We start from the raw sequence: 17,710 nt of genomic DNA on the forward strand, positions 1-17,710 counted from the left end.
TCTGCTTGCACCAGCATTTTCCACACTTGAAAGGTCACATTTCCTTTTGTCTTCTCCATAAGCAGTGACCTCCATTCCCTCAGCTGTTACCTGCAGGGTTCTGCTTGTCCTTTCTGCTGCCTGAGGGGACCCTTGTGTGTTTCCAGAACTGCAGAGCTCAGAAGTGGACACAAACCTCCAGGCCTGAGGCTTCACCTCACATCATGGCTTCAGTATTTCTTTTTTTTTTTTTTTTTTTAATGGTCTTTTTTGCAACATCATTAATTCATACTGAACCTGTGTTCTCAACTATATTTCTGTATGTCTTTCCATGGAAAGTCTCTATATGGCTACATAGATAAGATGCAAGTCGTCTCATACATGGGGTCATTTCTACCTATTTTGCCCTTCTATTTTTTGTGACACCATGTTTTCTGCAGGACTGTATCCTGTTACAGAAATGAAAAGGCTTGATATGATTCCCTTCATGGCAAATCCCATGTCAAATACTGATTCTTTTAAAGTAATTTTTACCAGTGTTTTTTTTTTTTTTTTGAAATGAAGTGAAACCAATGTGTGGAATTCCCCAGGGTTTCTTGCCTCCTTTCTGGTTTCAAGATGCTTTATCCATTCCTGGTCCTTCAGTGTCACACGTTCTCCTTGTGTTCTGAGGGACAGCCCTGCAGCCCATGTGCTGCCGGCCCCAAAGCTCAGTCTGTCTGCAACTGAGCTGCAAAACACCTGTATCTAATGATTCTCTAATATAATACAGCCCTTCCCCCTCCCAGCTCTGGTGCTGTGGACTGTGCCTCATTCGGTGCATGACACAATTTGATCCTGTCAGCGTTATTTGGAAGCTCTCTATCCTTTGCGTTAAGTTATTGCCTTTTTATGCAAAATTAATTTTCTTGTTAGCTTGATATCTTCCTGCTTTGTATTGTTTCAGCTTCTGGCTTTTGTCTTTTCTGGCTGGAAAGTCATAAACATGTTTTATTTCTCTTGAAAGTAGTCAGTGCTTACTGGTTCCATGGTTCTCTCTGAAATGATCCTGCATCTTCGAGGGCCTTTGTGTCTACCCACAGCTCTCTGGAGCTGGTCAGAGCTGTTCAAGCAGAAGCAGCAGCCGGGGTTCTAGTTAGTAAACGTGGATGAAGGAAAAGGGAGCAAAAAAGTGTTTCTCGCTACAACTACCAGTTGCAGCAGTTGAGTGGGAACCTGTGCTGCAATAAATCAGGTGTAAAAACACAGGTGAGGAGTGGCAGTGGGTACTGCTGAGGGAGCACAAGGCCTGAAACAACCCTGGCTCAGCTTTGGGAAAGGGAAATGAAAGCAGAGGAAGGTGGGAGGGACAGAGGGAGGAAGAATAAAAATGCTGGAAGACCAAAGGTGAAACTGAATATAAAAGGGAAGCAAGAGCAGCCTTCTGGGTTTTATTTCTCTAAATACAAGGTGACTACCATTGTCCATATAAAATAATTTGCTTTTAGAAGATCTGGATCTGAAAAATGTCCCGAGTACGTGTGGTGCCCGCTACATTTGACAAGGTAGTTCATTATGAGTTATATGTTATCAACATTTAAGGATTTTCTTTTGATAATATGAGCGACATAAAGGACAAAGACGTCGCTCCCCCAAGGAAAACTCTTCAAATGCTTGAAGACAGGTATGATGAAACAAATGTGAACAAGAAAGCAGAACAGTCTGTCGTGAAAACTGTTTGCAGTTACCAGGAGAGAGAGCGGCGGGCTGGACTGCAGGGCTGAGCGGCATGATGCAGATGGGACAGTCAGAGATCTCTTGCCGAAAAGCCTGAGAAAAAAAGAAACAAACCAACCTGTAGTGAAACAATGGAAGGTAAATATATCAGCAGTATGCCAATCCAAATGTTATGGCTGTAATTACTTTCACAAACTATTAACACTTTAATTTTCAATTTTTTCTATAATCTCCTTGGGCTCTTTAACTGCGTAGAAGAGCAATGCTGCTCAGGTAAAGCTCTGAACTGTACAAACTTTTTAATAGTTCTGATTTGCAACAGATGGACTAAAATTTAAGAAAATAGAAAACACTGAATTGTGCTGAAAAGACTGCCATGCCTCAAAAGAGCATAAAAGAGCTTAAAAACGCAAAACGACTTTAAAAACAAACAAAGCCAACCCACCTGTATCTGGATCTTCTCCCAGTCAGTTTCACTTATTGCTATTTCTTCCAATTGCTGAAACACATCTCGACTTGCAGCTATAGAAGAATCTATCTCAGAAAAAAATTCATCTAGGTTGATGTCATACGAACTCAACAGTCGATTGCTGATCTCTTGAACCTGAAGAAAAGAATCAGCTGCTGTCAGGCTTGGAGTTCCCCAGAGACAGTCTGGATGGGGACAAATTGTGACCGGACAAGTGGGCCTGATTAGCTGCATCAGCTATGGAAACTCATTCCCATTTGCTGCTGGTGTCCAGCGCTGGCTTAGAGGTTAAAAGCGTCAGGTCCCCAGCATGCCCGGATGGACCATTGTCCTTCAGACAGAACATGGGACTTCGGTCCCTTTCTCAAGAGAGAGGGGCTGCTCTGAGCCCCTACGGGTGCAGCTCAGAGGCTGCTGATGCGTCAACTTAACTTAAAAAAGAATAATAATAATAAAGCAAATAAAAATCCCCCTAGGGCCCTTGTATAGCATGTGTATTTAAATCACGATGGGCTAGGAAAAGCAGCAACCTCTTGTGTACTCTGTGAGAGAATTCTGTGTCTAGCAAAGAGCAGATGGGTGATGTTGTGCTCCCCTCATGACTGTTCACTGACAAAAAGGAAAAAAAAATCGGATTCTATCCCATGCAAACATGCACACTGACCTTCAGTGGTATGTGTAAAACAAAAAAAACCCAAACAAATAAGAATCCCACCACAGGCCTCCTTCAATATTTACACTTAGTGGTCTCCAAACAGTCCCAAGCAATGACACTGTGGGCTTCCTGAATGAGACATGAAACACTAACGTACCATGATTTAATCGAGTTATGTCTGTAATATTTTAATGTGATTATGTGTTTAACTAAGTAGTGACAGTTCTAGTAAGTTTTGTCTGAATTTGTCACCCAGATTCTAGAACTGAATCTACTCCACATTGCAATTTTAGCTGCTTATAGCGATTTAATTTTGAAATCTAGCTTCAGGAAGAACAGGGTAACTAAACCTTGACTAATTCATGGTTTCTGTTCAACAGCAAGTAAAGGTTGATACATTTCAAAAGACTTTTGGTTCTGATTTATGCTTGGTCTTGGTTTCTACTGGTATGAAACTTGAATAGACCTGATCACTAAGTGATCCTAAAACTCCTCTCATGATGCTCCTTGATCAGAAACTGTAAAAATCAAGGAAAACTTCTCCTGCCCGAGACAGTGATCTATTAAGTTCCCCTGCTGCTAAGATACTATCTGCTTTGAGCTACTCCTGTCTTTCCTGCAGTATGACCTGACCCAATCCATACCCATCAACCAGCAAATTAAAGTCTAAGGATAGGAAGAAAAAAAAAGTACAACTGAAATTATCCGCAAACTCATGCTAACAGGCAAATCAGTGCAAACTATCAATGTGAACAGGAAAGAAATTAGCATTTTGTATAAATTGTTAGTGTTAATGTGTTATAGGATTTAAATATTAAATCCTGCTGTGTTTTAATGCATAGTGCTGAATGACCTTTTTTCCTCTGAACAACTGAAACTGATTGAATTTATGTCTGAAGAGCACCATACCTCTATATTTTATGTCTGTGATTTTTTTAACACTTGAACAGAATGGGCCAAACTGAGTATTTGAAATAGTCTCTCAGTATGCAAAACTACATCAGTCATCTGTACAGCAGCACAAGACTGATAAAATAAAAGGATGAAACAAAGCCCCGAGGTGAACTTTGTCCACAGGGAAGCCTTTTTAAGTGATCCAGTGTCAGCAAATTGCTTACTAATGTGTTGACTTATGGCAGCCCTCAAAAGTAAAATGAAAAGGCTGGAATTTACAGCGTATCAATGAATCAGTTGATAAGCTTTTACTGGTTTAATATCCTCCTAGTTTTGCTGCTCGGAGCCACTTCAAGCTAGCAACAGAATGTTTACCATCTCCATGTGATAAAGTCAAACGGCTAAACAAATTCCAGGACCATTATACTGTTTGGTGAGATTTAAATTAAAGAAATCATATGGAGGGGGGAGGAAGAAACTAAAGTCAACTCCATCGTTTCTCAAGGACTTAACTTGCTTCCTAAATGACAGGAAGATTTTCAGCAAAGCTAGAGATAATGCAAGGCATTTGAAAATATTTAATTGCACTAATAAAGGACTATACCACAATTAAATGACATACAGGAGTGGCACTTATAGGAAGGATCAAAGAAATTCACTACGTAACATGCTAAAGCAACACCCTGCTTTCTGTGCAAAGCAGCGCTAAAAAGTAGCCTACTTTGGTTACAGTGACCTTCCTTATCTCCTTTGATCTAAATTATTAAAAATGTTAATGATAGGTGTAATACGGGCTACTGCAGCGTCCTGAAACAAGTAATATGTGTCCTGCCTGCTACTAATATTTCAGACCTTGCTTTTCATTTTGTGATATTTATTGAAGAGTATGAAACTTAATGTTTAACCTTTGTGGTCCTTTCAGAGAAGGCAGGGTTGTTAAAAATCAGATTTTTTTCCAATTGTGATGCCATTTGATTATGCTAATGTTTAGGGAGTGACATTTTAAAAGCACAGCGCAAGTTTGAAAGGCCAACTGTATTTTAGAAAAGCTTTTTAGCATCTGGAAATGGATAGCTCCTTGTGAAAAAATTTCTTTAGTGTTTTCATTAACCAACACTTAAAAGTATAAGAGCAAACAACAGGAAAACTCATCTACAATTCCCACTTGAAAGCTACTAAGAAAAATAAGTATATATCCTTTAATCATAATTGGTACTGAATCCATTTAAACACGGCTAATCCATATGAGAAATCTTTATAAATTTATTCAAACTGAAGGTGAAAAAGTAGCGCCCATTTTATTCTCTGCAAAACCCTGAGGTGTTACATGTGAGAAGGATTTCTTAGTGCTGGGGCTATATACGGAAACTATTTTACATGAGGACCTTCCCATTGCTGATAATCTTGCAATGAAATCCGAGCATTCTGTGGGCAACTTGGTAGACAGCTACTGTAGCCACCTGAAGTCCCATGAGAGAAATTTGAAGGAATGATGCTCAGCTGCAACTTTCAGCACATTTAGAAGCTGCCTTCAACCTCTCTTTACTGAGCCCCTGGTTATAGCTAAGGGAAAGCAGCATACAACTGTTTGCTCAGTCTTCCGCGAAGAAAAATCAAGGGGTTTCTGTTGTCTGTTCTCATCACGCTACTTGAGGACAGTCACAATCCAGCGAAGGATTCCCTTCTTCCAAACATCAGTGTTTGAGCACTGTCAGGTGTAACGCTGCCTTTCCTCAGCTACCTCGTGGCCAGCAGGTGGAGGGAGGTGATTCTGCCCCTCTGCTCTGGTGAGACCCCATCTGGAGCCCTCAGCACAGGACAGACATGGACCTGTTGGACAGGGGCCAGAAGAGGCCACCAAGATTATCGGAGGCTGGAACAGCTCTGCTGGGAGAACAGGCTGAGAGAGTTGGGGTTGTTGAGCCTGGAGAAGAGAAGGCTCTCGGGAGACCGTATTGTGGCCTGTCAGTGCTTGAAAGAGGCCTGTAAGAAAGATGGGGACAGACTTTTTAGAAGGTCCTGTTTTGACAGGACAAGGGGTGATGGTTTTAAACCAAAGGAGGGGAGATTCAGGCTGGACATGAGGATGAAACTTTTTACACTGAGGGTGGTGAAACATTGGCCCAGGTTGCCCAGAGAGGTGGTGGATGAACCATCCCTGGAGACATCCCAGGCCAGGCTGGACGGGGCTCTGAGCAACCTGATCTGGGTGAAGATGTCCCTGCCCATGGCAGGGGGTTGGACTAGATGAGTTTGGAGGCCCAAGTCAAACTAGTCTACAACTTTGTATTCATTTTTTCTGTTACAGGGCAGGACTAAGGAAGCACAGCAACCAGCAGGCTGTCTCAATGTTAAGGCTGAGAACCGTATTTCCTCTCTGATACCAGTTTTGTTGCAACATTTTGCAAGATCACATCCAGGCTACCAATCTCACTATCATACATAAATGTATAACATAGCAAGGGAGAGTCTTTGCCTCCAAAGCTCTCCTCTAACAGGATATAACCAAATAAGTGTGAGAAATAATGAGAAAGTAACAAGACTTTTATACAAGCACTCTTCTGTTTAACTAAAACAGTGATTTAAAAAAACCCAAACCACCTATTTCAGTCTTGGTTTAAACCTATCACTGATGTAGCTTGCAACCTGGGTATGAGTATTTTTGGAGTTGCATGCACTAGCTACCTTGAAATAGCCATCTTGTGTGGATTTGTCCATCCTTGTTAGCCAGGCGGTTCGGTGACCTGGACTGGAAGACAGCACCTTGTGCTCCTGGAGGGAGCAGAACCAAACTATGTCAGAGCAATTTTTATTACTCAAAAGCTGAGCTGGGCTGGTCATGACTAAATTGGGAGAAGACTGGAAGCTGGTGACGAAGGACTTGAGGATGGCACAGGGATTCTGCAGCAGTTGTGGGTTTAGAGGCAAGCAGGATCATTGCAAAATGCTTGCACCTGATTTGGCCTCATTTCTATGGGGTCAGGACCCCAGTTTATTACAGTTGGACTTACATCTGAGCAGAAGTTAGAGAAAGGCAAAGCTATGGAATGGAACTGTCCAGTTCAGTGTTCAGGGAGGGAACAAGGACAGTGAAAAGAAGTTATGATTGTTTATGGATTTCTTTGTTTCTCCTCTCTATATAGTTCTATAGGCAACTAATTATTTTGCTTTACCAAAACCAGAAGAGAAATACAGAACATCACAAAAAGCCCCACTATTGTTGGCCTAGGCAAAAAGCAGACCTTAAAATTAAGCATTTAAATTATTTTCCTTACTTTACATTGTGAAGAGGATGGAATGAACAAACTAACAAAACAACCGAGTGCCTCCAGTGCTGCCTGTTTGATATGAATAAGAAGGAATAAATGAAGAGGTAGGGAACTGATATTCAGGAGTTTTGATTTAAGGGAGCTGAATTATATCAAAGAAGCAAATGCAACATACCTTTTGCTCAAGGAACTGCTTTCTTAATTTGCTGTCTTTAGGAGGCACTGTTTTTCTCAAGTTTTTATACCATTTTCTAACAATATATCCCCTCCAGGAAGCTTGAATTCTGTAAGACACAATTTTACTCAATAAGAGGAAAATAAAATTTAGATGATTTTACTATTTATATGAAACAATCATGTTTTGCCTTTTTTTTTTGCAATTTGACTTTTGTAGTGTACTCATTCTGTCTGGTTTCTTGTAATATTAAAGTTTTAACACATTTGGAACATTATTTAGAAATAAATATCGTCCAGTGACAACACCTCTAGCAGAAGCAAGTCTTACCTAATAGCGCACTTTATTTTAAACAAGCGTGCCCCATCATGGATGACTCTGGTCTGATACTGCTCTTTTCTACACATCGGACAACACTTTTTACCTCTGCATTTTTCAAAGGCTTTCAGGCATGCCTGCAAAAATAATTGCCATTACTTACAACATATTTCATATCATCAGAACAGATAAAACAGGATAGATGGCAGAATGCAATACCAGTTTATTCACCAATTCATGAACAGTATGCAAGAAGCATATTTTTATAACTAAAATATCAAGGGAATTTTGTAAATCTCATATATTCACATGAAATTTCATTAATTAAACTATTCCCACTTAGTATACAAATGTATAGCCATGTACAAACTATGTTTTCCCATATGGTTTTTAAAATGGTAATAAAATGGAATAAAGTGCCTCATCATAAAATAGCCTTAAATTATATTTCTTACCATAAAAATCTGAAATCAAAATTACTGTTCAAGATGACTACATTTAATTCATTAAGATATTCACTTCAGTAGTTTAATTAAAATACTCATCATTATGTGCTTGAATAGTTGTATAAAAATGTACTCACTTTATGGAATACATGGGAACATGAAAGCAGCACCTATTTTTCAAAGGAAAACAAAAATCAAATCCGACCTGAGTTTAAGCCATTCTAAAAGCTGGAAAGTAAAAAATGCTGACAAGAAAAATTCTGACTGCCTGAGAGGTCATCAGTTTCTTTCTGTTACTACTGCAGTCTTTCCAGTGAAAATAAAATTAGCCTTCTGTAGAAATTACTTAATATATTACACCTTAAACCAATAAGTGAATTTTGTATTAAAAACACATGGAGCAGCAGAAAGTAAGAAATGCCAACTGCTACTGACTGGAGGAAAAGGTTATAAAACAAGTACTTAAAATCAAAGCTGATTATTTTTTTTTCCCCTTTCTCCACAGAGATGTTAAATTTCAAGAAGTGATATACATCAAATGCAGCATTTCATACACATGCACACACACAAAAAAAGAGAAAGCATGTTCACAGGCTACAAGAAAACTTCACCTTTATCTGACCTAAATTCCCACCAAATGCTGACGACCTCCATCCTGACAAAAGATACAGAGTTGGACAAAAAAAGGCAGTTGGCTCTTAGAGGAAGGAAAAACTGGGAAAGGAGTGAAAACCAGAACAAGTAGTGTGCACTATTGAACTGGCAGACACAAAAGGATTAATGGCTGGCAGCCAGCTGAAGGGAAAGCTTTCACATACAGTGGCTTTTTTCCCTTGAGGGAGGAAAGCTAACAGAGTGCTAAGGACAAAAAGAATTCCAGAGGTATTTCCCTTTTTGTGCCAAATCTTAAGTAACCTTTTTAATGAGTGCTGTCTTTTGCTCTCTCTTGTCAAGCTTTAGACTTTCAGGGTAGCCAGAAACTGGTAGAATGGTCTTTTGCCAGATCCATCCCACCTGTCCATGGACAATCATACACCTTCAGTTAATGTTGATGTAAAAGGAAGCAAATGCCCTGTATCTAAGGTTATTACAAGACCTTGATTCACATCACAAACTTGGCTCTAAAATGTTTTCACGAAAAATTAAAAGAGGGAACAGGCAGAAAATAACACCTGAAATGTAGCACGGCAAGAAACTTGCAAGCAGTTGGGCTAATTCTTCTAATTACCATCCTCACCTCTATGAAGCAGCCGTCCTCTTCAATCAGTCACTTGTCCCTTTTGCTTAACATTTTCAAGATGATAGATGAGAGAATCTAACAGAGCATGATGTATTTATGCTTATGCTACACACATGAATTGAATAAAACCATCAAGGTAAAATGCAAGCATTTCTTCTGATAACCTTAGGAAGTGACTGACTGGCACTGAGAGCACACCTACTTCCATTTTCCAATTAGAAACAACCACGGAACTAAACTGTAAAGTAACAAAAACTGTCTGAAAACAAAATATATCTTAAAATTTATAATTAGTGAATATTCACCATTCTGATGAATATCTAACAGGAGTTTAAATGAAGCAAAAAATAGCCTATACCTGCTTTGCAGGAAAAGATAAAAAGGCTGATGACCTTCTCCTCTGTCATCATAACTTCAGAACTGAACAAGCCCTACCGACCTTTCTCTACCATTCCATGTCCAAAATACTTTCAGAGTTGGCCACTGATAGCTGGGTCCAGCGATTAAATGCCAAATGGTGTCTTAAAGTAGAATCTTTCATTTCTTCCCTTTCTATCCCCAGCTAACAATTTTTAGCAGTAACTCTGGAAATTTTTTTTTTTAAATACAATTCTGTAGTCTCCACAATTATACAGTACTACACATACCTGAGGCTGAAGTGCAAATTCTTCCCTGCATATTGCACAAGGCTGTATGGAGTCTCCATGCTCTATGGATCTCTGCTTTATTTTTACCCACTCTTCAGCAGTCAGTGGTGAGGAAGGAGGCTCAACTAGGCCTAATTTCTGAGCTGTAGACAATAACAACAACAAATCACTGAATAAAACCCACTGGCAGGTGTGGACAATGGATGGTCTTCATGTGAAACTCATTGATGATGCAGTTATTAAGAATACACAGATACTTCACATAAATCTGTAATCAGACAAACCACTGGCAGGCAACAGGCAACATACTTCTTACTATTAGTTAGCTGTTCAGTAATTATCAGAACCTCTTTTACATACAGGATTTATATGGGAAATTTTTAAATGCAAACTTTTATTTGCCAAGTAATTTGAATTTATATCTTTTCACTGCCATTATGATAGGGAATATTAAGTAGCCAGTGTAACAATGCACATTAACATAATTTTGTCTGTATAAACAAAATCTCTGTTAGAATTAATTTGTGAAGGTTTCTGCAACGTTACATTTTTGTATTCTCAAAAATAAACTAAGTGGTATAATAAAAAACTGTTGCTGGTGCAAAATACTGAACTGTAATGAGACTGTGATGATGCAAGAGAAATAAAGAGCATAAAGAAACAAAGAGGAGGTTACAAGACAGCAGGGACAGTGTCACTCTGATAGGCGAGCTTCTCGATCTCAAATGATAACTGTGAGGTGCCTTGCTGCATGTCCTTGGGAAATCTCAGCCTTCTCAAAAAAGGAATCAGTGCAAATAATTAGAGTATTCCCTCCCTCCCCCACAAAGGGCAGATAAAATCCAGAGTCAGTATCTCAGTAGTAAAAAAGATGCTAGTAGGTACAGCAAAGAACAGACCTTTATCATCTTTGAAGACCAGAGGAAGCAGCTTGTGTGGACTGGAGGAGGAATGTCCAAGGTACGTGTAATAAGCCAATAACATGAGTCCATGATGAGGCCTCAATGGTATTTGCTAAAACCCAAAAGGAAGAGGGACAGGCAACAGGCAGAACGCAAGCTGATGGTACAGAGATGAGAGTTTTAGTTCTAAATGGGAAAGGTCAACTCTTTTGTTCATAGCAAAATCCTTGCATAAACCAGACATTAATAAGCAGCACTTATTTGTTCTGTACAAGCTTTCAAAACTCCATCGCGCAGACTGTGTATCCAAACCCATGATACTACTTAGTCACGAGGAGAAAAACAACCAAAGAAAGCAAATAATGGGGTTTTGGTGATCCATTCGCTCTTATTCTAGGATAGGATTTGTTAATCTTTGAGACAAAAATTCTGCTCCTGAGCTCATGCATCTACAGATGTACATCAACAGTAATTTAAAATTTGCACAAAATTGTCTTTGATCTTTTTAAAGAACTTATGTGAGGTACTAAAGGAATTATCAGGAATACTGTCTTCCCTCTGGTTGAACTATCTGCCTAACCTACTTCCTTGTGAGCTCATGACAGCCTTCAACCATCAATCAATTTGGTGCCATATCTTAGAACAACAGGATGGCTTTGAGGTTTCAAGCTGGTTTATGCTTTTGGAACTACATGGAAAGTGCTTTCACACATGGCTTGGTTCACACACACCCCCCACCTTGTTACTTTTGTTACCCCGTAAAGGTATCAAGTCAAAAGTAAGCAATGCGTGGAAACCTAAGTATCAAAATAAAATTGGAATCAATGAATGCCGCAGATTACATCGGTGGCCATATTGATTGAATTGATTTAGAAGCACGCGGTTTTGGTTCTGGGACAAGTCGACACCCAGACACAAATCTAGCACCTCCTCACGTGCAGGAGCTCTCAGCTCTGCCTGCAGCCTACGGGCTCCAATTCATACTGCTCCCTGTCAAGTGGGCAAGCATGTACATATGTATTGATGGCATCATAAATTCAGAATGTAAAACATACACTGTATTAACATAAAATAGCATTGTCTATCAATTTTGGTGCAGAAAATGCTTTTATCTGCTGCTCCTGATGGTGAAAAATAACATGAGCGTTAAGAGAAACACGAAGAATCCTGCATTTAGAGTCTAAAAGCTGGTTCAGAACATATATTTTGCCTAAAGCTTACACATGGGAAGTGGCTGAGTCACCATCCCAGAAGGTGTTTCAAAGACACATAGGTTCTTAGGGACACGGTTTAGCAGGGGACTTGACAGTTCTATGTTAACGGTTGGACTTGATGATCTTAAAGGTCTTTTCCAGCCAAAATGGTTCTATGATTCTACGAATTGCTGGAATTGGTAGCTGAGTGACAAGCAAGTTTTCCTAACCAGGAGCACTTTCCATCTTGAGCACTCAACTCTCAAAGAGCATACACTGCACAGAACAGTGTTTCTGCTACAGTAGAAGAATCAAGTTATAAAATACATGTTAAAAGTTTCAGTAAAAACATACATCAAGTTTATCTGACAGTAATACCCAAGAGTATAATAGAATGAGTAAGGATACAAGATCCCATTTTGATAGTGCAGTATACACAAGTAGTCTTTACGATGAGAAAATCTGGATAAGCAGGAAGCGAAGAAGAGAGCCATCCAGTCACAACATGAAAGGCAGTAGCACAACCTAAAAACTGCCTACCCTTGATTTTCTTTCAAGCACTGTGGTCAGAAACTGTTTCAAGGAAGACAATGAGATGGCTTTGTGGAAAGCCCTTTGTATACCCCTGTGGTAAGAAAAAATACTTATTTAAAACTTTCCCAACTGGCTGATTAAAACTGCAAATAGGAAGAGAATGGCAGCAAAACCTAACTACTAAATAACATAAACCAGATGGGATATTTGTGAGGAACAGGTTATACAGGTGTTTAGATGGGAAGCTTTTGTACAACATGGCTGATGATGGAAAAATGGCAGCAGGATAGACAAGAAGGGATATGTGGTTGAAGCAAAAGGCTCTATGAAGGTATTGTCAAAGCAGCACTTTGATTAAATACAAGCACTGAAAGCCTACATTTATCACAGCTCAGGACATCCAAGAGTTTTCATCCTTATGCATCAAGTTTACAAACCAAACCCATTTACTGACACACCCATTTACAACCAAGTGAGGTATTTATACTAAAATTAACATTAGCAAAGTGATTCCACAAATTAACCTTTAAACTATTATTATTTGATTTTAGGACTTAAGTGCCTATTGAGAAAAGTGTAATGATAGAGGCCTATGAGATTTAGTTTGATTATCCACAAACTCAAGAAGAAAAAGTTGCATTAAATTACATTTTCAAAGTTGTTTCACAGCTGTAAGGTTTAAACCACACAATTCTTATTACGAAGAGGAAGCCTGCCATAAGCATTTTAAAATAATCTGAGACTATAGGTGAAAATACTAATAAACAAAACCCAGAGACAATTGCAATTTTTAAAAATCTTTCAGCACATTCTTTGTAATCACTTGCACAAGCATTCAAATGGGACATTTCAGGCAATGCTGTGATTTAAAGAGAATATACTACGTCTCTCTTATAATTGCAGAGAACATGCTTACACTTGGGCTGCATTTTTTCACCACGACCTTTTAGCTTTCACAATCACTAATTATTTATATTTGCATTAACCCCAGTACTTCTCGTTTTTTTCCCTCTCTATCCTATCTTCTTTCAAATTCCTCTTCAAAATGAACCAAAGAAAAAACCCTCCCATCTTTAGAACTCCAAGCATGTAAACATAGTAATATTCACCTTGTCTTACTACCTTTGTCCCATCACTTGTTGTGTATTATCTTAAGTTACCCTCTTAACCTTCAGCTGATTCCAAGAGGCAGATGCCTGTGCTTGTACAGAGCCTCATTGATTTACATGGTTCTCTTTAGAGCTGGGACTACTGTGACAGTTACTGCAGCAAAGGCAACATGATCTGCAGAGAGGCCTAAGGGCATTTGTATGAAGAAGAATAAATAAAACAATTATTAATGATGATGGAAGTTTATTATGCTTCAAACTGCAAACTGGTGAGCTGGAAGGTCCTTTCAGAAAAGCCTAATAAGACAACCAAAAGGACAAGATGTTCACGGCAAGAATACTGTAGAAATCTTTAGAAAAGGGAGATACAAGCCTGAGACTGGTAGGTGGGAAGCACATTTGGATGCCTGGTCTGATAAGATGCTCCCTGGCTTTGTTTTTTTAAGCAATATTGTCTGTTGCTGCTCTACAACGGTATTATTATAATACTATTTAAAAGTGAGTTTTCTCACCAGGCATCATTCCAAGTCCTCACATCTGTGACTTTTATCTTGTTGCATGTTTTCTTCTAAATTTGAAAAAAAAAGGTATCTAGCTACAGGTGTTAATTCTTCCCGGGTTTAGCCCCAGGACCATTGTAAAAACAAACCTTTTAAACTTTGAGTAAAGGTGGGTATATATTAATAAAGAATACATTTAATGCAGCACTAGTAAATGTCTCTTTACTGAGTAAGTAATAAAACAAACCATTTCAAATAGACTTAAAAAAATCATAATAACAAAACACTCCCTCAAATAAATATGTCTAAATCACTGATGCTTGCTTGAGAATATGACCCTCAATATACAAAACATATTAGAAAAGTGTAAGACTTCCCACCTCTTTATGAAGAATTCTTCTTCATCAAGATGCACTAGCTTCTTCATTTTTACCTTCATTGTCACAAGGATAATATTTTTTAATGCATTTCAGATATGAAAAGACACTTGCAAGTCACTGATGACAATTCCATTGCTTAAATGACTGTTTACCTGATGGCATAAGCTGCTGATTTTTTTACAGATTTTAAGACAAGACTTTATGCTGTTTAGCATTAAATTATCTTCCTGAACAGAAAAGTTACATTCCTCATTTTAGTGTAAGTAAGAACAAAAATTCACAAATTAGAATATAACAGTTTACCTAATGTTAGCTGCGGAGGACTGGGATCAAGAACATACTCCTTTTCTGCATCTTCCTTGTTTCTGTAGTGAGTGCTCTTTTTCCTTACTCCAGTATCTACAACTGCTCTGACCATTTCTTTGTTCACAGGTTTGAAAATGTTCTTGATATTTCTTGTCCTTGACTTAAAAGGATTTGCTAAGGAAAGATCCTGGAGCTGATGACTGTGTATTATATGATCCTGCAGAGCAACTGCAGAAACTGCTATTGCCTCTCGTTTGGAGGAGCAGCCCTAAAAAGAAAAAAGAAGTGAAAAAAAAAAGTGAATAATTATAGTTATAAATTATTTTTTTAAAAATTAAAAGAAATTCTGCTCTTAGCCAATGTTTTTGACTTGTCAAAGGCTTTTACACACACGCAACTCCCGTACTTGAAGCCTAACATACAATTACCATAAGATGAAATTTAAGACTGATGTTTCTGACATATCCTAATTTTAACTTATAAAAAGTCAAACAAAATCTTTGATTTATCATTTATATTAAATAAAATAGCAGTAATTTTAAAGTTTTAATTACCGAGCCCATAATTATTGTATGCAATAAACTCATTACGGACTATAAAAGTTTGGCATGCCCAAACACATTTTACTTCATTAAAAACAATCCCAAAGGCTAACCTTGCCTTCCAGAACACTGAATATAAACAAAAATATATTCTTTTTATACAGGGAATGGGTTTATCTATCTATTCCTCCATTTCTCCCCACCCTTTTGCCTTATTTTAAAATATGTGAAATCATACCTTGTAAAAATCCTGATGGTCCATTGATAATTTTTAGTTGATTTTACAAGAGTCATGTGGCTCTACAAACAGATGTACAAGAATTTGAATAATATTTCTCAGCAGAAAAACCCTCATTGATAGCAGAAACAAAACCTACAGTTTCACTTGTTTTCTCCTAGGCCTGCCATTGGAGATGGCTTAATATGTATTCCAGGCACAAAAGTTACCTCTGGATCCATAAACACTGTGCCCATTTCCTGTCAGCCTCATCTCCCCCTCAATGGACTGTCCACAAAATACACAGAACAGCTTCAAAATGAGCGGTGGTAATCGCAAATTTCAAGCTGAACCAAGGAAAAAATATGGCTGTAGCAATAAACCACATCGAACCATTCTTGCCAGACTAGTTTATTGTAGATAATGAAGCCTGTGATACAGTGAGGAAGGATGGTTCTATAAAGAAGATGGGGACAGACTTTTTAGCAGGGTCTGTTATGATAAGGCAAGGGGTGATGGTTTTAAACCAAAGGAGGGGAGATTCAGGCTGGACATGAGGAAGAAATTTCTTACAATGAGGGTGATGAAACACTGGCCCAGGTTGCCCAGAGAGGTGGTGGATGCCCCAGCCCTGGAGACATCCCAGGCCAGGCTGGACGGGGCTCTGAGCAACCTGAGCTGGTGAAGATGTCCCTGCTCATGGCAGGGGCTGAACTAGATGAGCTTTGGAGGTCCCTTCCAACCCAAACTATTCTATGATTCTATGATGTTGGCAACCGCGGTGTGGTCGAAGCTGCATCCACACTGGTACAGCAGGAAAACCTGCGGCATGGCTCTGTGGTGGGAGGAGGCTGGCAGAGGGTGAGATGCTCCCTTCAAAGCTGTGGCAAACAGGAGCCACTGCTTACAACGCTGTTGTGTTGCTGTGTGTAGTTGCTCCTCCTGCCACCACAGCCAACCAACCCTGTGCCCCCCGAGGTCCGGCCCGGGGCTGCTTTCCCCTGCAGGGTGACCGGCCGCGGCCCCTCACACGGGGCAGCGCTGACCCCTCTCCAGCCCCTGCCCGTCGCGCCGTTGCTCTTTTTTACCTCTCGTACGTTTTTTTACCTCACAAACCTCGGCCCCACGGGCCGCCTCACTCACCCGCCGGAGCCGCCGCCTCCCCGCCCCTGGCGGCACGGCCCGCGTTGCCAGGCAACGCAGCACCCGGCCCTGCAACGGCTGCGGGCGGGGCTGCTGCGCAGGCGCGGTGGGTGCGCGGGAACGCGCGGTGAGGAAGGGCGCCGGTTGCTCAGAGAGGGGTCGGGTGTTGCTTCTCCTGGCCCGGCACCAGCGGCTGCTCGTAGGGACGTCCCTGCGAATGGCTTGGAGGGGCTTTCCCCGTGCACCGAGGCTGCTCCCTTTCCTCTGTGTCACAGAATCACACACTAGTTGGGGTTGGAAGGGTCCTCTGGAGATCATTCAGTCCAACCCACCTGCTAAAGCAGGGTCACACAGGTCACACGGGAATGTGAACAGGTGGGTTTGAATGTCTCCAGAGAAGGAGACTCCACAACCTCTCTGTTCCAGGGCTCTGGCACCTCCAAGTAAAGAAGTTTCTCCTCATATTCAGATGGAACCTCCTGTGCTTCAGTCTGTGCCCGTTGCCCCTCATCCTGTCATTGGGCACCACTGAAAAGAGTCTGGTCCATCCTCTTGACACCCACCCCTGAGATATTTATCAGCATAAATAAGATCCCCTCTCAGCCTTCTCCCCCTTGCTGGTCACTGTTTTCCCGCTAGCCGTGTGTCATAACGTGAGGGTTGGCACTGCACACCAATGGCAGCCCTCCATGTGCTTTCTGACTCGCAGACTGTTTTTTCACTTTGCATTTTTCAGTTTTTAATGTGTATTTTTGACCTCAGGGCCATTTTTAACCTGGCAGGTGGTAAGATGAGAGGGAGGCCCTGTGATTATCGCATGGAAGGACTTTCCTCAGCAGCGGCCATTGAGCAGAGCTCTCTGGCTTCTCAAACCTTTCCAGCAATGGTGGCAGGGATGCGCAGTCTTGGGCCATTTGCTCCAGTAGCTTCCCTGGTTAGCGATGGACACTGAGCCACTCTGTGTGCTGCATTAGTTGTAGCTGATCTATGATCCACTGGGGATCAGTTTAGTCATGGGTGGCTCTGACCTGAAACACACCTTTAAGGTGATTATTTCCATGGTTGTGACTACGCCT

General features: G+C 40.3%; 1 protein-coding gene across 1 annotated transcript; it reads right to left on the reverse strand.

Moving 5' to 3' along the window:
• Nucleotides 1–1,548: 1,548 nt before the first annotated feature.
• On the reverse strand, nucleotides 1,549–15,748 carry RNF32 (ring finger protein 32; the record flags this gene model as incomplete). Its single annotated transcript, XM_082044622.1, has 8 exons — nucleotides 1,549–1,788; nucleotides 2,141–2,299; nucleotides 7,158–7,266; nucleotides 7,488–7,612; nucleotides 8,059–8,091; nucleotides 9,809–9,951; nucleotides 14,730–15,000; nucleotides 15,722–15,748. 8 exons carry the CDS (start codon nucleotides 15,746–15,748, stop codon nucleotides 1,549–1,551), a joined length of 1,107 nt encoding a protein of 368 aa, XP_081900748.1.
• Nucleotides 15,749–17,710: the final 1,962 nt, after the last annotated feature.

Source organism: Streptopelia decaocto, assembly GCF_964273445.1.
Source record: "Streptopelia decaocto genome assembly, chromosome: 2".
Taxonomy (NCBI): domain Eukaryota; kingdom Metazoa; phylum Chordata; class Aves; order Columbiformes; family Columbidae; genus Streptopelia; species Streptopelia decaocto.